The sequence below is a fragment of the Bos taurus genome, chromosome 3 (genome assembly GCF_002263795.3).
Source record: "Bos taurus isolate L1 Dominette 01449 registration number 42190680 breed Hereford chromosome 3, ARS-UCD2.0, whole genome shotgun sequence".
Lineage (NCBI taxonomy): Eukaryota > Metazoa > Chordata > Mammalia > Artiodactyla > Bovidae > Bos > Bos taurus.
In genome coordinates, this window is record NC_037330.1 from 97,925,531 (window position 1) to 97,951,855 (window position 26,325).

Here is a 26,325-nt window from a genome sequence, read left to right on the forward strand (position 1 = left end):
AAGAGGGTTCCCTTTTCTCCACACCCTCTCCAGCATTTATTATTTGTAGACTTTTGGATCACAGCCATTCTGACTGGTGTGAAATGGTACCTCATAGTGGTTTTGATTTGCATTTCTCTGATAATGAGTGATGTTGAGCATCTTTTCATGTGTTTGTTAGCCATCTGTATGTCTTCTTTGGGGAAATGTCTATTTAGTTCTTTGGCCCATTTTTGATTGGGTTGTTTATTTTTCTGGAGTTGAGCTGTAGGAGTTGCTTGTATATTTTTGAGATTAGCTATTTGTCGGTTGTTTCATTTGCTATTATTTTCTCCCATTCTGAAGGCTGTCTTTTCACCTTGCTAATAGTTTCCTTTGATGTGCAGAAGCTTTTTTTTTTTTTAATCATTTTTCTTCATAATCTTTATTTAACAAATTTCTTACATAAAATGAAGAATAACATATTAATACTAATCCTTATAACAGTCTATTTGTGCTTACTAGTTCCTTTACCATCAGTTCTATTTCTGTGCCTATTTGACTGTAGATTAAGAGTATTATTCAATAGTTGAGAAAGATATTTGATACTGAATTATATAAAGTTAATATATATAAGAGCACTACTGTGAATGACATAGTTTACAAAAAAAGCTATCTCTTTAGAATTCTTTTTCTTCTGCCTTTGAGTGGATCTGTCAGGAGTAAAGAAGAGGCTGCCTGGAGTGGGAGGAGCCATGTGTTTTGATTGCAACTACTTTGCTTTTGTTTTCGCTTCTCATGGCTTGTTACTGCATTTTGGCATATGAGTGATAAAGCTAAGTTACTTCTTTGGGGGGTCATAGGTATGTCTAAATGCTTACATCTGCATAGTTTTCCCAAATACTTATTTTTCAGAGCGTAGGTATAATCTTTTTGAAGTGAAATGAAAGTCGTTCAGTCGTGTCCGACTCTTTGCAACCCCATGGACTGTAGTCTACCACACTCCTCCGTCCATGGGATTTTCCAGGCAAGGGTACTGGAGTGGGTTGCTATTTCCTTCTCCAGAGGATCTTCCCAACCTGGAGATCGAACCTAGGTCTCCCGCATTGTAGGCAAATGCTTTACTATCTGAGCCACCAGGGAAAAGTATGTGAACTATCACTTCTGCACATTTTATTATGTATCTTGAGACAGTATCCATTCCTAATCATTCACTGATGCAAGAAACATCTGTGTGCTAGTCTCTGATAAACAGTGTAAGTGATACTATAACAGAAAAAAAGCTATATTAGTTTTATTTAACAGAATAATAAATTCTCATTTACCTTTTTGTTTCTTTCCTTAAGAAATTCAGCATTTAATTCAATCTCTTGTATTGGGAGAGGGGGATCACAATTACCAAAGAAACATGGGTGTAATTTTAATTATAAAATAAATTAATGGAAATCTTTAAATTTTTCAGGATGAGCGAGACCCAGAGAAAGAAGATGAACTGGAACTGAAAAGAGGTCTTTTATATAGAGACTCTGCCTATGACAGTGACCCAGAGTATAGGTATGAGCTTGACTAATGCAGTGTACAGAGATCTTCTCATAGTTAGTGTCCAAATAACCTTGTTTTTAATCTGCAGGATTTGTGACAAATTTTTATATTTATTTATTTACTTATTTATATTTTATTTTAGCTATATAAAATCCTAGTAAAATGTTTTAATGTTTGCATTACTGAAAATTTTCAATGAAAACAGATATGGTCAGTTAATGGTGTTGCCTTTCTTTCTACTTAAAATTTACAGTGTATTTGGCTGCCTTGCAAATCCACATAGTCCTAATTTATTTCAGGATGTATTAACTCTCATCCAAACAACAGGTTTCATAATTTTTGTCCATAAGTAAGCTAAATTATTTTAATTTATTATAATTTAAAAATTATTTTTCAATAGTATAGGAGAAATTCAGCTCTTCTAGCCTAAAATTTCAGAAATATTGTAGTAATAATAAAATTTTTGCAAAATTATACTAACATATCTCATGAAGACTTTTGAAAACTGTTAATTGCCATTAAGTGTGGTGTTAAAAACTGAATGTGTAAATTTTGAGTTTATATAACTAAAATTTCTCTGAGTCTGTATGACTGATTGATGCTATACCACTGATTACTATGTCTTCCGCCTTCCTGAGTTTTCTGAACAAGTGTAAGGAAAAAAGTTCCAGATAATGGAATATGTTTTATTGCTAACCAGGGATATGGACTGAAATCTCTGATCTTTACCGTGGTAGGCTCGTGTAAACGTTTCACGAACATGTGAGGCCTTTTCCTTGTGTTCATTACACAGAGTATAAATGTAAACTCCTGTCCAAAGTTACTGCTTCCCAATCTTAAAGGAATACTCTACTTTCCCTGTATTTTAAGTGAGTTTGAAGAAGAAGTAATTCAAACAGGAAAAGGAAGGTGCAAGAAAGTACATACCTTGGGAAGAATTTTTACCATTTACTATTGTTACTTAGACTTCTGTTCCCTAAATTATTGTCATATGGATTAGCATTCCAATTTTGTGTTCTGTATCCACATAATTAATTCTACTTTGGATAAGAAGTGAGTAGGGTTGATAAGGGGTTGGTAAACAGTCTGATTTTCAAAATTTTATATGCATGATATTGCTTCTAAAAATACAGATTTCTACTTTCTACTTCCATAGATTCTGGTTCCTTATATATAGGAGTGAGACCTAGAAATTAGCATTTTTAAAAATATTGTACATGATTCTAATGCAAGTAATATAAGGACCATATTTGGAAAAGCACTTGTTTCTGTTTAAAGTTTGCCATAAGCCTTAGTATTGATTCTTTTTCCAGTTCACAGGCAATGTTAATGGCTCAGCTTTAGGTCACCTGAGACTGTTTTAGTACCTCTCCAGTGAGAGAGTTAAGCAGAGCATCAGGAAAGTTATACTGACACATTTTTAAGATCACAGTACACTCCTTGCCTCTTCTCTTGGACCCTTAGGACATAATTGAAACAATAGGACAGAATGGTTAATGCTTCAAGACATTTTATAAGAGTACCTTTGTTATTAACTCCAGAAGGTACTGAACTGATCATGATATTATTTGTTTTATCCCCAAGTTATATAATAGGCCAAGAAGTCACTCCCATTCTACTTTCCATCTCAAAGATGAGGGAATCACACTCAAAGTAATTACCCACTTGCTTGCCTTAAGGCTTCTCTCAGCAGAAGTCAAAACTTGAGATCTTGGCCAACATTACCCCTCTGCAGACATCCTCTGACACCGGGGTCAAGGGGAAGTCCACATGGACCTCTGGAATGGCTGAGTGAGGATCACAGCAAATCCTCTCCTCCAAAAGCAACAAAACTGAATGGAATTATCAAAAAAAAAAAGGACTTAAGGACTCTGGAAATTGACTAAAAACTTACAAATTGAGAAGCATTTATCAAGAAAATCTACTGAGGTTCTATAAGAGCATTAGGAGTCTATGCCATTTTCCTTGGAGCTCCAAGGCCCACCTGGACCCCCAGATCCTTGGCACAAAAGTTTTGGGGCAGTTATGCCAAAAGTCAGGCAGTTCCTCTTCCTGAGGGGACTGACTTTATATGGAGCATAGTATAGGAAATGACATGTGTAGAGGGATTAATGGAAACAATAATGATCCTACTGGCAAACAGTAAGGGAGTACTTGAGATCTTACTTACTGTTTAATGGACAGACAATAAAATTCCAGGGACAAGATAGCCACAGCTGTCCTTGATAAAGTTCTATCTATCCCTGGTTGTCTAGAATATTATGTGTATGCATAGGCTGTAAATATGTTCAGGAGAGACTAGAGAGTATATTAGGGAGCCACTAGTCCATGGATGAATGTCAGATCTTGTGAAGGCAGAAAGCAAACTCCAGGGCAGTTTTGTCAACCATATAAATGTTAAATATATTCCCTAAGCCACACATAGATCCATTGGCAAAAAAATGGAAACTTTATAGGGTTATTGACTCTGACCCAATCATTGGAAAATCCCATGGATGGAGGAGCCTGGTGGGCTGCAATCCATGGGGTTGCTAAGAGTCAGACATGACTTCACTTTCACTTTTCACTTTCATTCATCGGAGAAGGAAATGGCAACCCATTCCAGTGTTCTTGCTTGGAGAATCCCAGGGATAGGGGAGCCTGGTGGGCTGCCGTCTGTGGGGTCACACAGAGTCGGACACGACTGAAGCGACTTAGCAGCAGTAGCAGCAGCAAGCTATGATGAGTGCCGAAGAATTGATGCTTTTGAACTGTGGTGTTGGAGAAGACTCTTGAGATTCCCTTGGACTGCAAGGAGATCCAGTCAGTCCATTGTAAAGGAGATCAGTCCTGGGTATTCTTTGGAAGGAATGATGCTAAAGCTGAAACTCCAGTACTTTGGCCACCTCATGCAAAGAGTTGACTCATTGGAAAAGACTCTGATGTTGGGAGGGATTGAGGGCAGGAGAAGGGGACGACAGAGGATGAGATGGCTGGATGGCATCACTGACTTGATGGACGTGAGTCTGAGTGAACTCTGGGAGTTGGTGATGGACAGGAAGGCCTGGCGTGCTGTGATTCATGGGGTCGCAAAGAGTCGAACGTGACTGAGCAACTGAACTGAACTGAACTGACTGAAGCTATGCTGACCCAGGGCAACCTCTAGAAGGCCAGGCTTAAAAATGGAAACAATAATTTAAAAAAAAAAAGAAAAGAACAAGAGACACCAGCAACTACAGTGTGCAAGGGAAACAGACTCCATGGCATAGGTCTAGACAAGTCACTAAACAAATAACAACAACTCTAGGTAAGGAGACAGAACCCAGAGTTGCTGCAATTTTTATCTAAATTGTTGTTTTTGACAAAAGATTATGGGACATGCAAAGAAACAGTTAAGTGTGACCCATACACATGGAAAATGAATTATTAAAAACAGCTTGAGCTGGCCCCGAGGATGTAGCAGCTATGTTTAAAGAACTAAGGGGAAATATAATGACAATCAAATAAATAATATTCATAATGAGAAATTATTTTCTTTCATTTTTTTTTCCCAGAAAAATCTATGCCCAGGACTCAATCCTTTATCTTATGATCTAGATATTCATTGTGGTTATCAGAGTACTTGTTATTGCATTTCCCGTGCTAACTGTCCTGTCTCTTCTATCACCTTTGAATATGAAATTCACTTGAAAGAAATCTCTTATTAAGAAATTATTAAGCGACCTTTTCTAATAATTTGGGATTTGAGAGCTGGATTCGGGAAAGAATTTACTACTGTGAAGATAGTCCTTCTCAACTTTCATACTGCCTTTCAGGAAATTTTGGACATTTGCTATTGTACCGTTACCAATTACCAGGGTCCTTAGATCTCTTTCTCTTTTTAATACCTTCTGTATATATTTCAAATTTCTTCAGTTTTCAGGATGTTGAAAATTCTCTTCCATGTATAATTTGCTAGGAGTCAGACACGACTGAGCGACTTCACTTTATTTTTTCACTTTCATGCATTGGAGAAGGAAATGGCAACCCACTCCAGTGTTCTTGCCTGGAGAATCCCAGGAACAGGGGAGCCTGGTGGGCTGCCGTCTATGGGGTCGCACAGAGTCGGACGCGACTGAAGCGACTTAGCAGCAGCAGCAGCAGCAGCAGCATCACTGTCCAGTTTGAGAATTAGTCCTAACTAAATATCAGGCAGCAGCAGTTAGAACTGGACATGGAACAACAGACTGGTTCCAAATAGGAAAAGGAGTACGTCAAGGCTATATATTGTCACCTTGCTTATTTAACTTATATGCAGAGTACATCATGAGAAACGCTGGACTGGAAGAAGCGCAAGCTGGAATCAAGATTGCAGGGAGAAATATCAATAACCTCAGATATGCAGATGATACCACCCTTATGGCAGAAAGGGAAGAGGAACTAAAAAGCCTATTGATGAAAGTGAAAATGGAGAGTGAAAAAGTTGGCTTAAAGCTCAACATTCAGAAAATGAAGATCATGGCATCCGGTCCCATCACTTCATGGGAAATAGATGGGGAAACAGTGGAAACAGTGTCAGACTTTATTTTTGGGGGCTCCAAAATCACTGCAGATGGTGACTGCAGCCATGAAATTAAAAGACGCTTACTCCTTGGAAAGAAAGTTATGACCAACCTAGATAGCATATTGAAAAGCAGAGACATTACTTTGCCAACAAAGGTCCATCTAGTCAAGGCTATGGTTTTTCCTGTGGTCATGTATGGATGTGAGAGTTGGACTGTGAAGAAGGCTGAGAGCCGAAGAATTGATGCTTTTGAACTGTGGTGTTGGAGAAGACTCTTGAGAGTCCCTTGGACTGCAAGGAGATCCAACCGGTCCATTCTGAAGGAGATCAGCCCTAGGATTTCTTTAGAAGGAATGATGCTAAAGCTGAAACTCCAGTACTTTGGCCACCTCATGCGAAGAGTTGACTCATTGGAAAAGACTCTGATGCTGGGAGGGATTGGGGGCAGGAGGAGAAGGGGACGACAGAGGATGAGATGGCTGGATGGCATCACTGACTCGATGGATGTGAGTCTGAGTGAACTCTGGGAGTTGGTGATGGACAGGGAGGCCTGGCGTGCTGCGATTCATGGGGTCGCAAGGAGTCGGACATGAGTGAACGACTGAACTGAACTGAACTGAAATATCAGGAAAGGGGTGATACTTCATGATGGGAGTTGGCCACAGAAATAGAGAAGAGTATAAAAATAATTTTAATTTCATGTTTAGAATATTACATGGCCATTTATAACTATCGCCCTGAATTTTTAGCTATGTTGTCGTTTTATGGGACTGGCTATTTATATAAACTGTTTTCTATTTACTTGTACATATTTTGCAGGTTACTAACAGTAGGAATATGCTCAACATAAATTTTATAATTATGAAATTGTTTATAACGTAATCTCAAAGTGACTAGTTTAAACTTTAACTATATGTTCTTGAATAACACAGATTGACTGTAATTTTAATCTCCTGCCATTGCTCACTATCCAGTTAACTTGATGAATTTACCAAGGTGTAACACATAGCCAAAAAGCTGTCTTTGGTACTAGTAAATGGGAAAAAAAATCAAAATAATACATAGACTTAAAGTCCCTTGAACAAGAATAAACTTTCAGTTTTAAGTGAGAAAAATGTTGCTTAATTTTAATTTGAATTCTTTGGATTTTGTGTGACCTGGTATATTATGATGTTTCAGATAATTTGTGCCTTGGTTCTGTTATAGTATGATATAGAGAATAACCAATGCCATCTTGTTTATCTAGTGAATGTCTATCCATTCTTTAGGACTAAGCTCAAGTTATTCCATCTTCTGAGATACCTTTTATGACCTCAGCAGTTCAGTTCAGTTCAGTTCAGTTCAGTTGCTCAGTCATATTCTGACTCTTTGCAACTCCATGAACCGCAGCATGCCAGGCCTCCCTGTCCATCACCAACTCCTGGAGTTTACCCAAACTCATGTCCATTGAGTCAGTGATGCCATCTAACCATCTCATCCTCTGTCGTCCCCTTCTCCTCCTGCCTCCAATCTTTCCCAACACTAGGGTCTTTTCAAATGAGTCGGCTCTTCGCATCAGGTGGCCAAAGTATTGGAGTTTCAGCTTCAACATCAGTCCTTCCAATGAACACCCAGGACTGATTTCCTTTAGGATGGACTGGTTGGATCTTAGACTGTCGTTTTTTCCTTTATCCTACCATTTCCTCTCACGTATATATTCTCAATTAGCAGTATTTATCCCATAATGATTGTTTCATTCTGTGTCTGTCTTGCCTCCTCGTGTTAAGCATAAGGCACCAATGTTTTTCCTACCTTTGTTTTTGACTGTGTATCAAGGTCTCTGATGTGTACTAGGAGCTCAGTTTTTTAAAAAAAGTTCAGATATTAAAATTAAGTCCTTTATTAATAATGATCAACTGCATTTGTTGAAGCTTTAAGGCATTACTTAAGTAAACACTGTATGGTTGTGATATTTAATAACATCTCTAGATGAGGAATCAACAGTGGAATTAATGATGATGAAAGCAACCAGATCTTATTTCTTGTCAGTGGCTCATTTCTACACATCCAAGAAAGGGAAGTAAGTGACCTGTAAGTAACCAGTCTTCAGTAAATTCATTTGAATAAACTTCTATTAATGTTTACTATATAGTTTATGTGAATAGTAAAAGAACTTAAACAACATCCAATTTTTTCCCTAAAGTTTCACATTTCTATAGAAAAGCCAGTAATTTACTGTAGTTCCTAGATGAGTGGTATCATAAATACCCTGGTATTTGTTAGAAATTCAAATTCTTGGACCCCACCTCAGACATATTCAGTTAGTTATTCTGGGTGTGAGACTCAATAATCTGAGTTGTAATAAGCCCTTCAGATGACTCTGATGTGTGTTAAAGTTTGAGAACTACTGCTATAATTTACCAAGAAATCTTGTTGTCTTTTTTTTTTTTTTTCCAAAAAATTCCAAGGTAATTCTGATATGCATATGGATTTTAAAAAGTGATTACAGGTTTTTCTATTAAATGGTAGCTTTGGTGATATAGAATTCTATAATATTTCTGTTGACCAATCATGATACAGTAGTATTGAGTAATAGTTACATAATCACAAATAGTAAAAGATGTTTATCAGTTTTCACAATCAATAGTCAGACAAAAAATAAAAGATAATTACAATTGCAAGTCATAATGGGGACATGATTAACCTAACAATATAAAATAACTGCATACAGTTTGGGGTGTCAAGTAGAGTATTGTAAGTGGAAGTGCATACATGCACAGGTTTTCATCTGCTCAGCCAATCTGTGTCTTTTGGGTGCATTTAATCCATTTACATTTAAGGTAATTAAATCTTACCTTAAGGTAATCCTATTACCGTTTTCTTAATTGTTTGGGGCTTATTTTCTTTAGGTAGGGCTTTTCCTTCTCTTATTTTCTGCCTTTAGCATTTGTTGTAAAGCTGGTTTGGTGGTGCAATTCTCTTAACTTTTGCTTGTCTGTAAAACTTCTGATTTCTCCATCAAATCTGAAGGAGAGTCTTGCTGAGTAGAGTATTCTTGGTTGTACATTCTTCCCTTTCATCACTTTAAATATGTCATGCTGTTCCCTTCTGTCATGTAAAGTTTCTGTTGAGAAATCAGCCTTATGGGAGTTCCCTTATATGTTTTTTTGTTGTTTTTCCCCTGTTGCTTTAATATTTTATCTCTGTCTTTAATTTTTGTCAGTTTGATTGTTATGTGTCTCAGTGTATTCCTCCTTGGGTTTATCCTGCCTGGGACTCTGTGTGCTTCCAAGACTTGGTTGACTATTTCCTTTTCCATGTTAGGGAAGTTTTCAGCTATTATCTCCTCAAATATTTTCTCAGGTCCTTTTTCTCTCTTGTCCTCCTGGGATCCCTATAATGTGAATGTTCATGTGATAATGTTGTTCCAGAGGTCTTTTAGGCTGGCTTCTTTTATTTTCATCCTTTTTTCTATATTCTGTTCGTGGCAGTGGTTTCCACCATTCTGTCCCCCAGGTCATTTATCCATGCTTCAGTTATTCTGCTATGGATTCCTTCTAGTGTACTATTCATCTCTTGTTTGTTTGTTCTTTAGTTCTTTTAGGTCTGTGGTAGACATTTCTTGCATCATCTCAATCTTTACCTCCGTTCTTTTTCCAAGATCCTGAATTATATTCACTATCATTATTCTGATAATAGCAAACAGTATGGGAGTACTTGAGATCTTACTTACTGCTTAATGGACAGACAATAAAATTCCAGGGACAAGATAGCCACAGTTGTCCTTGATAAAGTTCTATCTATCCCTGGTCGTCTAGAATATTATGTGTATGCATAGGCTGTAAATATGTTCAGGAGAGACTAGAGAGTATATTAGGGAGACACTAGTCCATGGATGAATGATTATGATATTATTTGTTTTATCCCCAAGTTATATAATAGGGCAAGAAGTCACTCCCATTCTACTTTCCATCTCAAATATGAGGGAATCACACTCAAAGTAATCACCCACTTGCTTGCCTTAAAGCTTCTCTCAGCAGAAGTCAAAAGGGAACTTGAGATCTTGGCCAAAATTACCCCTCTGCAGACATTCTCTGACAGCGGGATCAACCACTATCACTATTCTGACACTATCTTGTCGCTTCATCTGAGATGTAACTTTCTGCTTTTTCATACTAATTAACTTTCTTAACATGGTTTTGTTTTACTCCCTGTGGGATTGTGGTTCTTGCTTCTTCTGTCTGCTCTCTGATGGCAGAGGCTAAGAGGCTTGTGTAAGCTTCTTGATGAGAAGGACTGTGGTGGGAAAAACTGAGTCTTGCTCTGGTGGGCAGGGCCTTGCTCAGTAAATCTTTGATCTGATTATCTGCTGATGGGAAGGGTTTGCTCCCTCTCTGGTAGCTTTCTGGCCTGAGGTGACCCATCCCTTGGGAGTTAAGGGTGACCGCCAAGATGGGGCTTTCCCAGACAGCTGCCACCAGTCCCCCCATCCCTGTGGTGAGCCCCTGCTGACCCACACCTCCACAGGAGACCCTCCAACACTAGCAGGTAGTTTGGGTTCAGTTTCCTGTGGAATCACTGCTCCTTTCCTCTGAGTCTTGGTGCACTCAAGGTTTTGTTTGTGCCCTCCAAGACTGGAGTCTCTGTTTCCCCCAACCCTGTGGAAGTATTATAATCAGATCCCTCTGGCCTTCAAGATCGGATTCCCTGAGGATTCCCAGTCCCTTTGTCGAGTGCCCAGACCAGGAAGCCTGATGTCAGGTTCCAAACATTCACAACAGTGGGAGAATTTCTTTGGTACTATCGGTCTCCAGTTTGTGAGTCCCCCACCCAGCGGGTGTGGGATTTGATTGTACTGTGATTGTGCCTCTCCTGCCATCGCAGTGCAGCTTCTTCTTTGCCTTCGGACATGGGGTATCTTTTTCGGTAGGTTCCAGGGTCCTCCTGTGGATGGTTGTTCAATAGCTAGTTGTGATTTTGGTGCCCTTGCAGGAGGAGATGAGTGCATGTCTTTCTATTCCAGCATCTTGAACCAGAAGTCTCTTGATGGCTTTAATGATATTTTATGACATTTTATTTTCTGTTGTAACTTTAAAGATGCAAAATGCTTTCACAATTTTATTACCTCATATTAAAGCTTCTCCCTATCATCTATCCTGATCTCCAGGATTTTGAATCTTTCCTTCCTACATTCCTTACTTACATCTATCCATATATCCATCATACATCCATCCAGTATATTTATTCAGTCACTCATTTGTGTCTGACTCTTTGTGACCCCCCGGACTGCAGCATGCCAGGCTTCCCTGTCCATCACCAATTCCTGGAGCTTGCTCAAACTCATGTCCATTGAGTCGGTGATGCCATTCAACCATCTCATCCTCTGTCAGCCCCTTCTCCTGTCTTCAATCTTGCCTGGCATCAGGGTCTTTTTCAATGAGTCTATTCTTCACAACAGGTTTCAGCTTCAACATCAATCCTTCCAATGAATATTCAGGACAAATTTCCTTTAGAATTGACTGGTTTGATTTCCTTGCAGTCCAAGGGACTCTCAAGAGTCTTCTCCAATACCACAATTTAAAAGCATCAAAACTTTGGCTCTCAGCTTTCTTTATGGTCCAACTCTCACGTCCATACATGACTATTGGAAAAACCAAAGCTTTGACTACATGGATCTTTGTCAGTAAAGTAATGTGTCTACTTTTTAATATGCTATTTAGGTTGGTTATAGCTTTTCTTCCAAGGAGCAAGCATCTTTTAATTTCATGGCAGTGATCACCATCTGCAGTGATTTTGGAGTCCAGGAAGATAAAGTCTCTCACTATTTACATCATTGCCCCATCTATTTGCCATGAAGTGATGGGATCGGATGCCATGATCTTAGTTTTCTGAATATTGAGTTTTCAGCCAGCTTTTTCACTCTCCTCTTTCACTTTCATCAAAAGGCTCTTTAGTTCCTGCTCGCTTTCTGCCATAAGGGTGGTGTCATCTGCATATCTGAGGTTACTGATATTTCTCCAGTCAATCTTGATTCCAGCTTGTGCTTCATTCAGCCCAGCGTTTCACATGATGTACTCTGCATATAAGTTAAATAAGCAGGGTGGAAATATACAGCCTTGACGTACTTCCTTCCCAATTTGTAACCAGTCTGCTATTCCATGTCCAGTTCTAACTGTTGCTTCTTGACCTGCATACAGATTTTTCAGGAGGCAGGTAAGATGGTCTGGTATTCCCATCTCTTGAAGAATTTTCCACAGTGTGTTGTGGATCCACACAGTCAAAGGCTTTGGCTTAGTCAGTAAAGCAGAAATAGATGTTTTTTCTGGAACTCTCTTCCTTTTTTGATGATCCAACGGATATTAGCAATTTGATGTCTGGTTCCTCTGCCTTTCCTAAATCTAGCTTGAACATCTGGAAGTTCTCGATTCACATACTGCTGAAGCCTGGCTTGGAGAGTTTTGAGCTTTACTTTGCTGGCGTGTGAGATGAGTGCACTTGTGCCATAGTTGGAGCATTCTTAGGCATTGCCTTCTTTGGGGTTGGAATGAAAACTGACCTTTTCCACTCCTGTGGCTACTGCTGAGTTTTCCAAATTTGCTGACCTGACTGCAACACTTTAACAGCATTTTGAAATAGTTCAACTGGATTTCCATCACCTCCACGAGCTTTGTTCATAGTGATGCTTCCTAAGGCCCACTTGACTTAATATTCCAGGATGTCTGGCTCTAGGTGAGTGATCATACCATAGTGATTGTCTGGGTCATAAAGATCTTTTTTTACAGTTCTTTTGTGTATTCTTGCCACCTGTTCTTATCATTTGTGTGCCATATATCTTACCCTCTGACCTTTTCTTCATGTATATCACTTTATAGATATGTTATCTGAATACCGTGTGTAAAGTGGTATGTACTTGGTCTGCATTTCATACTGATACAGAAAACACTGTCAGGGTTTCAAGTGAGTTCCTCCTTTTCTGAGTATAAAACTAGTCATGCCCTTGGTATCCTAGTACATGTTAAGCTGCATAAGACCTTTCTCTTGTCTAAATATATGCAAGGCTTTAAAAATTTATAATTTATATCTTAACAACATTTAAATTTTGAAAGTGCTTACTTCGCAGATATTATCCTAGTCTCTGTTCTTTTTGTGTGTGTTTTTTTTTAATAGCATTGTCATAATTAAGTAGAGAGCTCCCTATTGAAGTAGCAAGAGAAAATTGCTAAAAAAATATATATCTATGCTGCATTTAATAAAATAGCAATTTTATCCTGCTTTGAAGATAACCATTTTATGTTACATAACACTGATGCTATGCTTTGTAGAGTAGGAACTTTGAGTGCTTTGAATGAATGAATGCTGGAGATACTCGTAGTAAAATACAGAAGTGTGGTCTTTAAAAGCCTATTACTATAATAAGATGTTTTAGTGTTGCTTACCCATTTTAAGCTTATTAATGTTCTCAGTAATGGAAAATTAGAATTGACTCACTATGTTCACAATCTATTAGTTAGATAGCCAGTGCTTCTATGTCTAGAAGTAAATGTTGCTTTTAAGATTCTGCTGTTCTTTGTTTGCACCTATCCATGGGCTATATTAGGACCTGTTTTGCAAACATCTCTACTTTGCAATTCAGACTTACAGGATGAGCCAATTCCCAATTCTTTCCAGAGAACCACAATACTGTCTAGAGTTTTACAATTTTAAAAAGAAATATCTCCCTGTCAAAATCTGCAAGATTTTTAAAGCGTTTTAGGATATCTGTTTTGACCACTTCAGCTCTTTTTTTACAGAAACTCTCCAGGTTCACAGGTGCTTCTGAAAAGGTTATTGGACTTGTATTTATTCATTGCAAGCCATTGAGATAGCATTGATATTTTAAAGCAGCTTTGTGATATGAAAAAAAGTATTGTCTAATAATACCAAAGCAGTAGCAAATCTATGCCTGATGGCATTAAATATAATAATTTATGATAGAGATTAGGAATTAGATTTACAATATCAGAAAAACCTACACAATGATTTTCAAAGTTAATGTCCCTACTATTGCTTACTTTTCTGAGATTTGGGTAGTGGCTTAATAGAAATTCAAATTTGTGTTGAGTAGGTTTATTGTGGTAGAACTAGCCTGGCAAAATACAGAGTTCAGAAAAGGACATTATTATGCAGTAAAGTTGATGATTATGGACAACAGGGACATAAAGTACAGATCTGTGCTTTGTGAATATTAATTAGTGCATGACTTGATGTAAAACAAAACACAGCAGCAAATAAAGCAAATACAATCCAATGAAAAAAAGAACATATGGGGACTCCTAAAGTATTATGAGGGCTTTCCAATGTGGAGAATTCTTAAAGAGGTGGAACTACCAGACCACCTTCCCTGCCTCCTGAGAAATCTGTATGCAGGTCAAGAAGCAGCATTTAGAACTGGACATGGAACAGTGGTTCCAGATTGGGAAAAAAGTACATCAAGGCTGTATATTGTCACTCTGCTTGTTTAACTTCTATGTGGAGTACATCATGTGAAATGCCATGCTGGATGAAGCACAAGCTGGAATCAAGACTGCCTGGAGAAATATCAGTAACCTCAGATATGCAGATGACACCACCCTTATGGCAGAAAGCAAATAGGAACTAAAGAGCCTCTTAATGAAAGTGAAAGAGGAGAGTGAAAAGCTGGCTGAAAACTCAACATTCAGAAAACTAAGATCATGGCATCTTGTCCCATCACTTCATGGCAAATAGATGGGGAAACAATGGAAACAGCGAGAGACTTTATTTTCTTGGACTCCAAAATCACTGCAGATGGTGACCACTGCCATGAAATTAAAAGGTACTTGGTCCTTGGAAGAAAAGCTATGACCAACCTAGACAACGTATTAAAAAGCAGAGACATTACTTTGCCAACAAAGATCCATCTAGTCAAAGCTGTAGTTGTTCCAGTAGTCATGTAAGGATGTGAGAGTTGGACCATTAAAAAGGCTGAGTGCTGAAGAATTGATGCTTTTGAACTGTGGTGTTGAAGAAGACTCTTGAGAGTCCCTTGGAAATCAGTCAATCCTAAAGGAAATCCTAAAGGAAATCTGTCCTGAATATTCCTTGGAAGGACAGATGCTGAAGCTGAAACTCCAATACTTTGGCCCCCTGATGCGAAGAACTGACTCCCTGGAAAAGACCCTGTGCTGGGAAAGATCGAAGGCAGGAGGAGAAGGGACCGACAGAGGATGAGATGGTTAGATGGCATCACCATCTTGATGGACATGAGTTTGAGCAAGCTCCAGGAGGTGGTGAAGGACAGGGAAGCCTGGCATGCTGCAGTCCGTGGGGTCACAAAGAGTCGGACACAACTGAGCAACTGAACTGAACTGAAAGTAGTATGAGGGAACAGAGGCAAACGTGGGGCCTTAGACTTGTAGAATGTTTGCAGAGGTACAGAGTATATGCAGAAATATTCTATTAATGTGTTTATGTATGTGATTTCTTTACCATTTGACTCAAAATGTCCAAAAAACTGTTTTGAGTGACTGTTTTTAGGCAGGAGTTTGGATTGTGAGAAACTGTATGAAAGAACTTGTATTCATTTGGCTAGACTGTTTCTGAAGCTAAGCTAATGAAAGGTGGAAACTATATGAAAGCAATAGCATTGCAGACTTGGCTAAGGCCTTTTGAAATATTTTAAAGATTATACTAACATTATTTAAAATTGTGTTAATTACCTCTCTGAAACTGAATGGACAAAGTAAAAGTAAGGTTAATCATGTTATCATTTTCAAAATTTTCCAGTGTGAAAGAGGTGGTACCAGGTGTAAAGAAAGTTTGATAAAATCTAGTAAGATTGCTGGAATATATGAGGTAGATTCCCATTTTAGCAAAGCCATCAGGAGATAGAGACACCTATTAACACGATTTACAGAAGTGAATTTTTTAATGCTATTATAAAATATGTCAGCCGTAACAGAGGTATATACTTAAGACTTGTGTGTCCTAAATAGCAACAGCAATAAAAGGAGTGCCCATTTACTTATCATCCAACTTAAGAAATAGAACATAACCTTATGCCGCTAACAAGTCGCACCTATTTCCATAGAAATAACTGCTATTGTGATTTTTCTTTTTTCTTTATGGTTATACCACACATGTATCTACCCTTAAGCAATGAATTATTTAATTTTCCTTGTTTTAAACTATTCTACACAAATGTAATTTTAACTGTTTATTGTTTGAAGTTTTCTTTTTTGCACTGAATTAATTTTTCAGTTTCACCTATGTTGATGCATGTAGCCGTAGATCTTTAATTTTCCCTGCTGCATATTATACCACTGTATGCACTCACCACAGCTCAGTTTTTTGTTCCAACATAAACAGATATTTAGATTGCTTGCAGTTTTTAGTTCTATTACAAAGCGTGTGATTATGAACATGTTGGCACATATCTTCTGGTGCACACATGCGAGGATTTTGCTGGGATACTTAGGAGCCAGGGGGTTGGCTAGAGTTGTGTATGTAACCTTACTGAGTCATGCCAAACGGTTTTGCAAAGTGTATAAGTGTTCTCATTATTTTACATCCTCATCGACACTGTGTCAGGCTCTAAGGGTGCGGCAGGCTCTAAGCCACTTTGTGCCTTTTTTCATGACCACTTTTATTGTGTTCATGTGGCAGATTGACTCCAGGTGAAACAGCAAATTCTTTTTATAGATATCCAGCTTCAAGAGTTCTTGTTTCACAGTTCACAAGTACTGTAAAATCATGAGACTGATAAGTCAGGGAAGAAATTGTTTTCTGTGGATTGAGATTCCAAATAGATGAATAAAATATTTGTAACCTTTAATAGCAAGAACATAACAGTTTTACATGGCACATCTAACATGCCTGAGAGGTCTTATCTATAATAAGTACTTAATTTATTGAAGTGGGTTCATTATTTATTTAAAAAATAAACTTAGCCTTTTAAAAAGTCAGTATTTCTTTCTAACAAATAAAAAAGTGTTATCAAGCCTATAAAGTTCTTAGTAAATATTTAATTTTTATATCCCACCTCTCATTTTGCTTCACTATTGTTTTAATCGTTTATATCCTTTTCTATAGCTCATTTCAACGGCCACGTGGCACTCTCCATTTGGATGATGGTGAATACTGGTCCAACAGGGCAGCCTCTTACAAAGGAAAATCCCACCGACCCATCTTTGAGAACAGCATGGACAAGATATACAGGAACTTATACAAAAAGGCCTGTAGTTCTGTTTCTCATACACAGGAAAGCTTCTGAGATCAGCCGCGATAAACTGTATGAGTGTCCTTGTCAACTTCTCAATGAAAACGTTTGATGTGATCAATACCTGTACTCTTTTATTTTTTTTTAATCAGGTGGTTCTAATTGAGCACAGTAGTTAGACTTTATTATTTCAAATGATAAAGTATCATGGGCAAGCCTTCTTTTTCCAATCACAGTAGAGAGTGCTATATTCTCACAGTTCTGCAACACAGTTAAAACCTCCATTCTGATTATGAGAAGGCTATCCTGTCACATGTCTCTCATGTCACCAGCTACAAATCCAAGAACATATTCTCTCTAAAAATGCTCTTCTGCCTTCATCACCTTGTAATTTTCTTTCCATTTGCTCGACTGGTTATCTGACTAAGATTATTTTTATTATTAACTTTTGTTTCTTGGTCATAGGCAAAAAAACATATACAGAGATGAATTTCCCAGGAGTTTAAACTCTATTTTAACTAGTATTTTCTACTGTTTGCTCCCTAAGAAAAGGCTATTAATGTCTTAGCTCCTAAGATATAGTTTTCTTTTTAAAGTTTCTATAATCCTTTACTCCCTCTTCTCTAAAAGAGCTAGCTAAGTTACCTAAAATGCCTAACAGATAGCGAGAAATAGGAATGGCCAAATGTGACCCCAGATATGAATAACTGATTTTTAAAGATAGATTTTTTTTTTGCATTGTTTTTTCCTAGAGTCAAAACTTTTGGTGGAACCAGAATCAGAAAATAGCCTTTGTTAAAAAGCTTGTAGAAACTCATAAAGAATAAGGGATTTATGTTGTAATTTAATCTCTTTAGAGTATTCATAGGTATCAAATAGCCCATGAAAGTAGCAACCTTACTTTAAAAAAAAAAAACCTGGGAACCATAAAGGGGAGGAAATATTAGAGCATAACTCGTTGTACTCAAAAGTTGTTGGTTGATAAAATTAGCTTCTTCCCCCTCTCCCCTCTACCCTGGCTCCAAACACATCTGAGGACAGTTAGGCTTTGAAGATACGAAGAAATCAGTTACCTTATATTTATTAGAGAGAGTAGAAGAAATGCAGAGAATAGGAAATGATAAACTTGACTTACAAACTTTAAGAGTTGACTACAAGATAATGTTTTCTCATTGATTCCATCTTTGGTTAATTTTATAGTTATGATCTTAAAATACTTGAGTTGAACTCTGTTTAAGTTGGAATTGGTATGTAAATTGGGCAATTTATTTTTCTAATTGGAGAAAGTACGTAATACCTGTTATCTAATAATAAGACTTTTCAGCTTCATGTTGATTGTTTTATCTGTGGCAATCTGCAATGTATTGGAAGCACATCAGAGACAGGAGCCAGGTATCCTAGGCTACAGATCTCTGGTCCTGGTTTCCTCAGTTATCAGTGGAGGGAACAGAATAGGTCAGCATTTCCTGAACCGTGTTTGTAGACTGCTGTTCTAAGAGATGGCTTTAGGAATGTAGATACAAGTATTTTCATTGGTCATGTAAGTTTAGGAAAAATCTGTGTACCACTCAAACTTAGAGAGTCATGGGTAAGATGACAGGAATAAAAAGGGGTTGCTAATAATACTGAAAAAAACAGTGGTAAATTGTTCATGCAAACTACATATGGTCACCTTAGTAAAAACATTAGCATGTTTGAGGCTGTAAGAAATCCTGGCATAAACATGCTTCGCTCTAGCATCTAATAGAAAGTCTGATACATACTTGGTGCTCATTAAATATTTATTGATTAACCCAGACTTTCCTAAACTAAATTGAGTGTGTAACAGTGTTTGCTGTTATGGTTATCTTTCCCCTCCCATTCCTCTCCCCCAACTCCCGAGACTTCCTCTGAAATGCCATCTACAGACACATGTTGACAGAGTCAGGAAAATACTGGACTCCACAATCACTCAGCTACCCTCTGGTTGTAAGTTTTCTGATGATTTTTTGTATAAGCTTTTGAAGGTCAGCATTGAATGATGGTTTTTTAAAAAATCATACATCAATAAAACTTAATATCTTTTCCTCCTTGATGGAAACAAATGAAAAATTCCCCCATTTAAAAGTTGCTTCTTGGTGTGCTACATAGCTTCAGTCATGTCTGACTCTTTGAGACCCTACAGACTGCAGCTCACCAGGCTTCTCTGTCCATAGGATTCTCCAGGCAAGAATACTGGAGTGGGTTGCCATGGCCTCCTCCAGGGGATCTTCCTGACCCAGGGAATGAACCTGAGCCTCCTGTCTACTGCATCGGCAGGCAGGTTCTTTACCACTAGCGCCACCTGGGAAGATCAGTGAAGTGAAGTGAGAGTCACTCAGTCATGTCCGCCTCTTTGTGACCCCATGGACTGTATGGTGCCTGGAATTCTCCAGGCCAGAATACTGGAGTGTGGGTAGCCTTTCCCTTCTCCAGGGATTGAGCCCAGGTCTTCCACACTGCAGGCAGATTCTTTACCAGCTGAGCCACAAGGGAAGCCCAGGCTCCTTGGTAAAAAGAGCAAATATGAACTTTAAAGAAAATATTTGCTATCATAGAAAATTTCCTGAGTGAGTAAGTACCAAAAAAAAAAAATATATATATATATATATATATTACTTTGCACCTATATTTGCCATTATCATACAAAGACCACCAAAAAATGGGTCTCAAAGGGGAACTTTAGAAAATATTTGAGAGGCATTTTCCTCTGAATTAAATTTGACATCTCCCTGAAGGATCAAATATAAATTTCCACATACTTAACATCTTTGCTAAGTGTCTATTTCCATTCCCTAGAGGGAAGAGTAGTCTTTGTTGTTTTCCTTAACTATTATGATGAATTCTTATGTTGTATTATCTTTCAAGAGTAAAACCTCTAAGTACTAATAGCTGCCTTTTCTCATTGAAAGAAGCAGAACGGTGCCATAGTTTATTCTCTTAACCCCCCTTTTAATATTTCCTACAATCTAGCAATAGTTATTAGACAATATGAAAGATAAATTGGTCTGTCTCCTTCTTTTTAATGTAATTTTTCTCTTAAAAAAATCCTAGGAATTTCAGGAAGGAAAATGTTAATTCAGCTAAGAAAAAAATTAAATATTTGGACTGAGAGTGTGTCTTCCCTGGTTTCACTACTAGTTATATAACCTTGTTTAAGTCATCTATCCTTCTTAGACCTCGGTTTTCTTTGCTATAAGGTGAGGAAGAGGTTAATTTAGAATGATCTTTTAATGTTCCAACATTTTTATAATTGTGTAATTGATCGATGTAGATTAGGAAGTTTTCAGCAGCATAGTTGTATTCTGATTTCAAAGATTAAGCCCTTGATTAAAAATCTGGACCAAAAGGAGAGAATTCTCATTATTGTGCTCATTCCTAATAATGGCTTTTTTGAGACAGTTCATATGCTATAAAATTCACCCTTTAAAAGTATACAGTTGAGTGGTTTTCAGTATAGTCACAGAGTTGTGCAACTGTAACCACTAGCTAATTATAAAATATTTCATCACCCCAGAAAGAATCCTGTATCCATTAGCAATTGCTCCCCATGCCTTTTTTCCCTTGTCACAACTCTTACTGATCTGCTTTCTGTTTCTATGCCTACTCTGGACATTTAGACATTTCATATACATGGGATTATATAATATGTGAGTTTTTTTGTCTGGCTTCTTTCATCTAGCATAATGTTTTCAGGACTCATACCTGTTGTAACATGTGTCAGTACTTTATTTCTTTTTATTGCTAAAAAATAATCTATTGTATAGATATATCATATTTTGTTTATCCATTCAGTTGGTGGGTGTTTTCATGGCTTTCACTTTGGGGATATTATGAAAAATGCTGGTACTATGAACATTTGTGAAGTTTGTGATGGATATATGTTTTTATTTTCCTTGAATATACACCTAAGAGTAGAATTGTTGGGTCATATGGAAACTCTTTGTTTAACATTTTGAAGAATTGCTTTCCAAAGTGACTCAATCATTTTACAACTATTATGTTTATTTTTATGTTATCTTAGGAACTTAAGCTAGTTACACGTTCAACCACCCATTCACCCATTTATCACGTATTTATTGAGCACTGTGTTAGATATAGAGTATAAAATTTTTAAATGTATCTTTCCATAAGCACAAAGAATCTATTGAGAGAGACAAGAAAACAATATATTCCAGCATTTATAGAATGATTTGGTAACTTCTATGATAAAATAATACAAGAATGAGCATAGAGTATGCTAGCTTGATGCAACAGAACTTGTAAAAGCATGAAAATGGGAGAGAAAATGATTGTTCAGAAAACTCCAAATGCTGTTAACTAGAGATTGTGTACAAGGTTGCAAAAACTTTGATGGGATATGATGAATGCTAAAATGGACCACAAAGAGAACCACAGGCTTGGAGCCGCATTAAATGAGGCAGCCTTTTAGCTGGACACTGGAAGATGGGAAGGACTTTTGTGAACAAGAAACCAAGATGGGATATACTCAATATTGATCAGTTTTTACGAGGGTGGAGGCGAGATTGAGGAAAATGTCCAGAAATCAGTTAAAGATATAAAACTTGGGAGAACTCAAGAATTGAAAATGGATTTTTGAAGTCAGATCAAAATAAACAAAAAACCTATGTTGCTCTTGTCCTAATTTGTATGTGACCATAATAAGCACCTTGAGAGTAGCGGACCCCAAGCAATTGTGCTTTTTACTTATTATTGAGGCCCTGGTGGGAGAAAGTTAGTTTGAGGAACACCCTTTTAGAAATTAAGAAAGATATTGTCCTCCCAATCCCAGATTATCTAACTAGCTAGAAATTTATTTACAAAAATGAAAAAGGAGAGAAACTCAATTTTTTGTTGTTGGGGTTATGAGAGTATTATTTATCTCTGAATGATATACTTTGAGTTTAATTATGTGAAGATCCTTAGACAACCAGAATTTGTGAGTATTCATCCATTTAACAAATGTTATTGAAGGTCTAATGTCCAGAGATAAACAAAAACCTAGTTCCTGACCCAAGTTCATAGGCGGAAAAACTGACATTTACTTATTACAATGAAAGAAGTACTATAATAGATGATAAGGTTTGCAAGTATTTTCTCTCATCCCATTGATTGTCTTTTTGTTGTTGATTGTTTCCTTTGCACTGAAGAACCTTTCTATGTGGTTCTATGTGACGTGGTTCCACTTTGTCTATTTTTACTTTCATTGCTTTTGCTTTCAGTGTCATATCTAAGAAATCATTGCCAAGACCAATGTCAAGATTTCCCCCTATATTTTCTATTAGGAGTTTTACAATTTCAGGTCTTATGTTTAAATCTTTAATCCACTTTGACTTGATTTTTATGTATAATGTAAGTTAAGGGTTTGATTTCTTCTTTCTTTTTTTTTTTTTTTGCATGTGGATATATAATTTTCCTTATCATTTGTTGAAGAGACTGGTTTTCCCCCTTTGTATGTTCTTGACTCCCTTTCAAAGATCAGTTGACTCTGTGTGTGTTACTTTATTTCTGGGCTGTCTATTCTGTTCCACTGCTCTTTTTCTGTCTTTATCCCAGTACCATACTGTTTTAATTGCTGTGGGTTTATAGTTTAGCTTGAAATCAGGAGTATGATGTCTCCAGCTTTTTTGCTCTTTTTTAAGATCACTTTGGTTATTCTGAGTCTTTGGTGGTTCTATACGATTTTATGATTTTTTTTTTCTATTTCTGTAAAAAATGTCATTGGGATTTTGATGGGCTTAATAGGAAATCTGTATATCACTTTGGGAAGTGGACATTTTAACCAACCACATGATAATCACACACACACACACAAACGTGTGAAGAAGACACACAAAATTAAAAAAGAAAAGAATTAAAGAATCTTACTACAAAAAATCAACAAGGCACAAAGGAAGATCACAAGAGAGGAATAGAGGGACAAAATAGAAAACAGAAAACAGCAAAATGGCAAAAGCAAATCCTTGCCTATCAATGATTGCCTTAAGTGTAAATGGATTAAGCTCTCCGAAAGACACAGAGTGGCTGAATGGATAATAAAGCAAGACCCAACTATATGCTATCTACAAGAGACTCTCTTTATATTAAAGGACACACATAGGCTAAAAGTGGAGGAGTGGCAAAATAGTATTCCATGCAAATATTAAACAAGAGAGCACAGGTGCCTATAGTATTATCAGGAAAAAAATAGACTTTAAGTCTGTCACAAGCATCACTACATTTCTGTTGCAGTTTAAGTTTTTAAAAGTTTAATCTTTGGAGTTTATGATATAGTTCAGAAATGAGAGGAAACCTTTAATGCCTTTGAACACTGTAATAGATTTGAGAATAGGTGTATCCTCTTAGAGACTTATTTTCATCAGTGAAACACATTCTTCACTGGAGTTTTTTTGTGTGTGTTTGTTTTTCCGTAAAATTAGTGATATATGCAAACAAAATGTTGAAAGATTTATGTACATACATTTCCAGTAACATCTATTTCTAGGAGGTTGACAACAACACTGAATAATAGAAAAAGTGCTTTCTTCACAACTTTTCTGAACCTCTTTTTTTAGCCTGTGAAATAAGATATTGATAAACATTGCCCTCCATTCCTCATAAAAGTATTAGGATTAAGTAGGAACATAATGTGGACATTCTTTGACACATGTTAGGCACTATCCTAATTATTTTTTGGAAGTGATCTGGGAAAAGAAATTAACAATTTTAAAAATAATCCATCTGGCATAATAACAATACTGTTGGTTGCAGAGTTGAATGAACTTCAGATTTTGTTCTCTGTGTTTTCTTGTAACCTCTGTGTTGCTTAACTTTTCGGAACTTATTTGCTCATTTGTGAAGTGGAAGCTGTTTTCGTAGAGTTCATTTAACCAGTTAATGCATGTGAACTACCTCATACAAAACATGGCGCTCAATAAAGGGTAACTGTAGTAGCTATGCTTCCAGGTCAGTATAGAGATAGTATTCTGATAGATCTTGAGGATCTGATTGGACAGAAAGTGGAATAAATGTAAAAAAATTTCAAAATTATTTCAGGACACAAGACCAAATCAGATTTCTTTCAATATGGCTCTTAAGTTTACTAGTTATTTAGTTTATGTAGGTTGTATAATATTCATTTCAGTTCAGTCACTTAGTCCTGTCCGACTCTGTGACCCCATGGATCTCAGCACGCCAGTCTTCCCTGTCCTTCACCAACTTCCAGAGCCTAAATAGAACACCGGCAGGCCCCACTGGGGTTTGAACCCAGGATCTCCTGTTTACTAGACAGGCGCTTTAACCAGCTAAGCCACGGAGCCTTTCTTAGCCTTGTATTCTATTCTGTGGTGCCATCTGAAGATATTAGACCTTAATTTTATTTTTTACAAAATGGGAATGATACCTACCTAAAATGGTTACTATGAAGAATATATTAGGTAAATGTTGCAAAGTGATTAGTATTATACCTAAAAAAATAGTAGATGCTTAAAGTAGACATCTTTTGCTTTCCCTTTCATTATTTTGTGTATAAATCCACCCAGGCATAGACCTTAACATCATTTATTTTTATTACTTAGAATCCTATTAACCTTGTATACGTTGTGCACTTTGCTAGAGGTTTTACGTAGATTTTACAAGTGAAACTAAACACATGACTTAGTCCTTGAGAGTATTGTCCACTTGAACTTTATATGTGGCTTCTCTCAGTTGTTTGAGGGCCTGTCCTATTAACCAGTTTTGATACTAGGAAGTTTATTTTGTCCTCTGTTTATTTTGGACTTAGCGCAGTTATGTTTTGCAAATTAACCTTATTCTTTTGATCTGGGGGATGTTAGAGGCAGAAGTTAAAATTGTTATTCAGTCACTAAGTCACGTCTGACTCTTTGGGACCCCGTGGACGGTAGCCTGCCAGGCTCCTCTGTCCTCCACTATGTCCCAGAGTCTGCTCAAATTCATGTCCATTGAGTCAGTGGCTCTATCTACCCATCTGGTGGTGGTGGTTTAGTTGCTATCGTGTCTGACTCTTGGGACCCCGTGGACGGTAGCCTGCCAGGCCCCTCTGCCCATGGGATTCTCCAGGCATGAATACTGGAGTGGGTTGCCATTTCCTTCTCCAGGGGATCTTCCCAACCCAGGGATTGACTCCTGAACCCAGATTCTTTACCAGCTGAGCTATGAGGGAAACCCCCATTTGGAAGTTAGAGTTAAATCTCCATAATTCAACAGAAGTAACCCTGGATCATCTCAGTCAGATAAACATCCCTGTAAGTCTTAAGAATTTGTTATGAATGTGATTGAGTAGTCACCTTTTTCAGAAAACTGTGCTGTTTGACACTAGTCACGGAAGTGTGTGTGTGTGCGCTTACTTACATACACACATGCACATAAAGCTGTAGACCCATCTCAGGTTGCTATGTAATTCTTTAGAAGTTTTAAATTTTAAAAATAGCAATTTCAAAAAATTCCTTTATAACTTAAGATAAATAAAATAAATTTTAAAGTGTTTGTTTTTGGAAATTGCTGATGAATGATTATATTTTAGCTGTTGCATCTTACTGCATATGAATTATTCATTGCTCAGAAAAATAGCCTAGTGATTAAATACACAGCCTCTGGAGTCACTCTTCTAGATTCTAGTTCCACTTCAGCCACCTAATAACTGTGTGAGCTTTGACAGGTTATCTGATTTCTTTGTGCCTAGTTTTCTCATCTATACAATGAAGATACTATTACCAATCCCATGGGATCATTGTGACTATTAAAGTAGTTAACATATAGAAAGTGCTTAAAGCAATGCCTTGCACATGGTAAGGACTGCATAAATATATGATTACTACAGTTATTGTTGTCATTGTTACACAGCTGACAGATTATCTACTGGACTTACCTATTACATGTATGTTTTCTGAAACAATTATTTAGTACAGCCCCCTCTTTATCCTGTTTATAGTAATATTCTGTTGCTAAATAAAATAATATACTTGAATGGAATCTACCACTCAACAGGAATAAGTTAAAAATATTTTGCATTATCCTGACTCTCCTTTGTGGCCCAGCAGTTGTTCACTTATTATACATTCCTACAGCTATATGGAATAAAGAATGTGTTTTG

The 26,325-nt window shown here is 37.1% G+C and overlaps 1 protein-coding gene and 1 non-coding gene across 3 annotated transcripts in view; one reads left to right on the plus strand and one right to left on the minus strand.

Annotated features, from left to right (window-relative positions):
* The window catches only part of SPATA6 (spermatogenesis associated 6), a 166,744-nt gene extending 149,407 nt beyond the window's left edge, over positions 1–17,337 (plus strand). For both annotated transcript variants that reach the window (XM_005204783.5, NM_001046371.3), the window contains 2 exon segments: positions 1,421–1,512; positions 17,090–17,337. In XM_005204783.5, coding sequence (XP_005204840.2) covers positions 1,421–1,512; positions 17,090–17,270 — 273 coding nt within the window. In that variant the 3' untranslated portion in view covers positions 17,271–17,337.
* Positions 17,338–24,458: 7,121 nt separating this feature from the next.
* TRNAT-AGU (transfer RNA threonine (anticodon AGU)) lies at positions 24,459–24,532 on the minus strand. Its single transcript has one exon. It is a non-coding gene; the product is annotated as a tRNA-Thr (tRNA).
* Positions 24,533–26,325: the final 1,793 nt, after the last annotated feature.